The sequence below is a fragment of the Leucoraja erinacea genome, chromosome 7 (assembly GCF_028641065.1).
Source record: "Leucoraja erinacea ecotype New England chromosome 7, Leri_hhj_1, whole genome shotgun sequence".
NCBI classification, from domain to species: domain Eukaryota; kingdom Metazoa; phylum Chordata; class Chondrichthyes; order Rajiformes; family Rajidae; genus Leucoraja; species Leucoraja erinaceus.
The window spans coordinates 69,756,575-69,762,167 of record NC_073383.1 but is presented as its reverse complement, the minus strand read 5'-3'; the positions used below and the strand labels follow the sequence as shown (position 1 = coordinate 69,762,167).

The window sequence follows — 5,593 nt, the reverse complement described above, 5'->3', positions numbered from 1 at the left end:
GAATCGGACCCTTGGTCAAATCTGGTCCCCCTCTCTCTCTCTCACACACACACACACACAGCCACGCCGACTAAAATCGCTCGGACTCTGTTTCTATGCATTGATGTCATTTACATTTTTTGTATCTCCTTCTTCAAAACCCCCTTCTTAAAAACAAAACAAAAAGTAGAAGGACAAATATGAATTGGGCATTCCCCCCCCCCCCCCCCCCCCTCCCCCCCTCTTCTAACCAGCCCATTCAACACACGTCCCCTTAATCTGCCACCAATCTCTCTCGTGTAGGAACTGCAGATGCTGGTTTAAACCGAAGATAGACACAAAATGCTGGAGTAACTCAGCGGGACAAGGCAGCATCTCTGGAGGGAAGGAATGGGTGACGTTTCAGGTCGAGACCCTTGTTCAGATTGAGAGTCAGGGGAAAATCTATCCCTCTCTCTCTCTCTCTCTCACTCTCTCTCTCTCATTCGCACACAGATACACAGACCACCCAAATAAATAGAAAGCAAAGAGACATACAGGAATTGGAATCAATTCTATATTTTCTTCTAACCAGCCCATTCATCATCATCCGTCCCCTTAATCCGTCACCAATCTCTCTCTCTCTCTCTCGCACACAGCCACACACACACCACCCCTTCTCTTTCCGAAATTCCCTTTTTTATAAGCGGTGAGAAAGGGGGAAGCGATGATTTCACAGGAAGTTTACGTCCACGGTGAGAAATAGGGGTTAATTTCGCCTATCTCTGGACCGAGCCTGTTAATAGGTGGAACTTGCCACGTGATGCCACCGGCTATATAAAACTTTCAGGCAAGTACCACAATGTCGTGATTGTCGGCAGAACCGTCTCGGGGAGCGGATCGCTAATGCTGTTAAATTGCGCGTTCAGGGAATCAAATCAGCGCCACTGTCAGAGCCCCGAGCTCATTCGGCAAAGCCTGTGGACTAGCAGGACTGAATAGCCAGCCTGGCGCACATCATCATTGCTGGATTGTTGCTTTAAGGTCAAGACAAGAGCTGTCCTGACGGAGCCCGGTTGAATTTGTTCCTCTCTCTGTCTCTCTCGCCTGGATTTCTCTTTTTCTCTCCATACATATATTATTTATTTTTGGGGGCCAATATTGCAAACTTGGTACTTTCAGATCAATCACTTTTTTGGGGGCTTTGAAACCGCGCAGACTAAACTCCGAGCAACGTCGTACAGAAGTGCAATAAAGAGTAGTGTGTTGAGAGGGTGGATGCTATTTTCTCTCTCTCTCTCTCTCTCTCTCTCTCTCTCTCTCTCTCTGTATCCCAGCGGCTCTTTAGTTTCCTTAAACAAAAGTAATCTATCGCAAGGGAACGGATGCGACCTGGAAACAACTCACAATTAGAGAGCAGACCAATTTCTGATTAGAGAATGCTTATTGCGGCTCATCCAGCGATCCCTGGAAACCTCTGCACTAACACTAGATCACTTTTAAGCCATATTTGATAGTGATTCTGGAAGTGGATCCGCGCTCTTGTCCAATCTCCGGCCAGCGGGGTTGTTGCCGGTTGGGGAAGATGAGGCTTTTTTGTTTGAGCGGCGCCTGTCTGCTGGTGACCCTGGTGTCTGGTGGTTCCACCCCGGCCCCTGGTTCCGCCGGCACCTCGCCCCCCTTCACTCCCAGCTTCTGCACAACGTGCGGCATCGGGCAGCGGGACGAGCCACAGAAGGCGGACACGGTCTTCTTGGAAGCCGTCAAGCGGCACATCTTAAACCGGCTGCAGATGAAGGAGAGACCCAACATCACTCACCCCGTCCCCAAGGCTGCGATGGTCACGGCGCTGAGGAAGTTACACGCTGGGAAAATCAAAGAGGACGGCAGGATGGAAATCCCGAACTTGGACGGCCATGCAACTTCAGTCTCCAGGAAAGACCTGCAGGAACAAACTTCAGAGATCATCAGCTTTGCCGAAACAGGTAACCAAAGTTCAATAGAGTGCCAAAAAAAAATCCTAACATTGAGCTTCAGATAATTTGACTAGATTACAATTGAATTCCCCCCCCCCCCCCCCCCCCCCCCCCTTACTTTCTATTACAGTGCTTCACATAAACCGTCCTCCGCCCATTGGGATTTAATAGGGATGACTTGTTCTTAATTTAGAAACATCTAATTTAACAGCAGCATGGGAACTCTTTGGAAATGGCAGGTTAGTAAATTTCGCACTCAGATTAGGTCTCCCCCTCTCTCTACTGTTCCGTGGCTGCAGTCTAGGCAAATTCAAACTAACATCAGACCTGAAACTGTAACCTTTCGTTACCACCACTAGAGCTACCGAATGTATGCAAAGGACAGGAATAGATCCAGTAGCATATGTAGATGTTATTGTCAATTTAGTCAATGATTAATTGGGTTCTATTTTACTGGACGAACATTTGTTTTAATGGTAGTTATATTGTTGCCCAACATAAAATATGTCGACTGGGGAGGGAGGAGGAAAGGGAGGGGGGTGACATTTAAGGATAGTATTGAAAGGGTTACAGTCAAAACGTACGTTGGGGGACAATTAAATGTGGCTTAGCATTTGCTAGTAAATGACAAATTAATTGGTGAGCGTGTGTGAAGCTTTAATTTATGGTCATTACATGAAAAGTGGGCTGATGTCATGTTCGGGAAGCATTTAAAATCGTTTCCAGCAGAAAAGAAAAAGTTGATAAAATTCATCACGCACACACACAGCTGTTTATTGGAATGTCGAATGAGATCGTGCACAGAGCGGATGAGCAAAAACAAAGTGCAAGTATGTCCCGGTTAAACATTCTCTTGGCATAACCCGGTTACTTTCTGCACTAGACGTAGCTACGTCTTTACAGCAGAATTCAGGAGCAAGGGAGGAGGGGGGGGGGGGGGGGGGGGGGGGGGGGGGGGGGGGTGGCGTAAAATTTGGACTAAGCAACGTTCAATCGTGCGGTGGCAGGTAAAATCTACCCCGAATTTAAAGTCGACGTGGAGGGCCAGAAAGCCTCTATGATTCTACGATTGTTATTTGCAAGCCGGCAGATTGCCCATGTTACAAAACCAGCTAGATCTGAGGGCATTTAAGTCGACCGTGAAATTAAGGATGGATTTCTTCTTCAAGTGAGCAAATATCACGATATCATGCAGGTGCTGAAACAACTCTGAACATTGAGTGCACAACTTCAAGGGGAACTGCGTTTGGAGACAAGCGCCACGAATATCTTTTCAACATATGTTATACTGGGGGCAATGCTACTTTTAAGGCCAGTGGGTCGTGTGGGATAGAAACTGTGGGTCGTGAGTGATATATTGTGTAGGAAGGAACTGCAGAAGCTGGTTTACACCGAAGATAGACACCAAATGCTGGAATAACTCAGCGGAACAGGCAGCATCTTTGGATAGACGGAATGAATGGGCGACGTTTCGGGTCGAGACCCTTCTTCAGACTGGTATCCTTCTGGAGGAAGATAGACACAGAGTTCTGGAGTAACTTAGCGGGTCAGGCAGCATCTCTGGAGAAAGGGAATAGATGACATTTCGAGTCGAGACCTTTCTTCAAAGTTGGGGGAAACGTGTTTCATGATATGTAACCTGCACAGAGACGCTCTACACGAACTTTTACAAGTTAAAACACATAACTAACCTCACCATCCGACCAAGCGGGGTGTTTGAAAAGATACTGCATTCCAGTTTGCAGACAACTTCACAATGGCGGCGCAAACATTGCGTTTACGACCTTGTAAAGTTTACAGTGAGTTGAATAAGCACACTATTGTGAGATGAAGTAGTTCAGCATATTAGTGGAGTGTCGCTGCATCTGCTTGGTTGGCAATAAGCGACTTTAAAACAAATTGGAAGCTCAAGAGTGTGGTGCGATTTTATCCATACATCGCAGGGACAAATGAAAAAAAACTTCATGTATCTGTGAAAAACATCAGCCAAGTGTTCTCGGTAGTGTAGAATCGAATAGATAATTGCAGTGTTAACGAAGTCCCATGTGCACGTTCTAATTTAGTAACATTTGAGGTGTAAAATAAGCAGGGCCACTTTATAGAAGTTCTGCATTATATTTATCGTTTGACGCAATGGCAACATTTCGGTTTAAGCAAGACGCGTTTATTCCTTGTTAAAACGTATCTATAATAGTGTTATTTACTCACTGGGGCTGCTTCAAACAGTTTTACCAGTATGCATTTATAGGACGATGTAGTCGGGGATAGTTCACGAGTTCATGTTTAGAACAGTCATTTACTAATTCCAACGTTAAGTCAAGTCAAGAGTTTTATTGTGTTTTATTGTGTGATATGTCCCAGATAGGACAATGACATTCTTACTTGGACTGGGATCATGTGAGTTTACCTTTAAAATGGTTGAAACGGCCTCCAAATGATCCAGTGAAAAACCGCTGGAACTCCATTCAAAATGTTTGAGCATGCTAAACGCGTACTTCGTAATTTGACAAATGATCCACTTTTAACCCGACCCGTCTCACCGCTAAGCATTGGATAAAATCCCCCCTCCATTAGTGTCAGTGAAATGGCTTTGGTCAATGTCAACTGATCACTTAAGACAATGGCCTGCACCACGGGATACCTCTGTTTACGAGTTGTGACTGACCCAGAAGCCAAACAAACACGTTATTTTCCCCACTAGAATAAAACAAAAGGTGCGATGTTTTGTAAACTTTTATGTTTGGGTTCTGGGGCAACATACAATCTGCAGAAATGAGTGTTAGGTTTTTAAGCTGCAGCTGTGCCAATCCAAGCCCAAAGTTAAGAGAGGACACTTTCATTTAAATGGTGAACAGTTCTGTGAAAGCAGTCGCGTCTTAACACGCGTTCCTTGCAACTGGCAGGGGAATTGTCTTGAGAGCATTTCTGACTCGGACGCGAATTTACTGCTGGTCATACAAGGATTAACATTTTCCATTCTCTCGATGCAGATGAGCTGGCGTCGTCTAAATCACGCCTGTACTTTCTGATCTCAAACGAGGGGAACCAAAATCTCTTTGTCCAGCAGGCCAACTTGTGGCTCTACTTGAAAATGCTCCCGTCCAAGGCTGCGAAGGGCACCAGGCGCAAAGTGAAGGTGAAGGTCTACTTCCAAGAAGCCGGGAGCTCGGGCAAATGGGCGGCGGTGGAGAAGAGGGTGGACCTGAAGAGAAGCAGCTGGCACACGTTCCCCTTGACCGAGCCCATCCAGGCTCACTTGCAGAGGGGAGAGAGGAGGCACGACCTGGAAGTTCACTGCGAGGGCTGCGAGAGTCTGGCTGTGATACCCACCTTGGTGGACAGCGCCGACGAGTCGCACCGACCTTTCCTGGTGGTGCAGGCGCGGACACTCGACTCCAAGCACCGGATCCGCAAGCGGGGCTTGGAGTGCGACGGCAGGACCGACCTGTGCTGCAGACAGCAGTTTTACATTGATTTCCGACTCATCGGCTGGAACGACTGGATTATCGCGCCCACGGGTTACTACGGCAACTACTGCGAGGGGAGCTGCCCCGCTTACATGGCCGGGGCGCCGGGATCCGCCTCGTCCTTCCACACGGCTGTCGTCAACCAGTACAGGATGCGAGGCATGAGCCCGGGCTCCATGAACTCTTGCTGCA

The 5,593-nt window shown here is 47.3% G+C and overlaps 1 protein-coding gene across 1 annotated transcript in view; it reads left to right on the top strand.

Annotated features, from left to right (window-relative positions):
- The first annotated feature begins 302 nt into the window (after positions 1 to 302).
- Positions 303 to 5,593, top strand: part of LOC129699094 (inhibin beta B chain-like) — a 6,466-nt gene continuing 1,175 nt past the window's right edge. Inside the window, exons 1-2 of the mRNA XM_055638744.1 lie at positions 303 to 1,943; positions 4,925 to 5,593. The exon at positions 4,925 to 5,593 is cut by the window's right edge and continues 1,175 nt beyond it. Of these exons, the coding sequence (XP_055494719.1) occupies positions 1,544 to 1,943; positions 4,925 to 5,593 (1,069 nt within the window). The 5' untranslated portion in view covers positions 303 to 1,543. The remainder of the gene's footprint in view (positions 1,944 to 4,924) is intronic.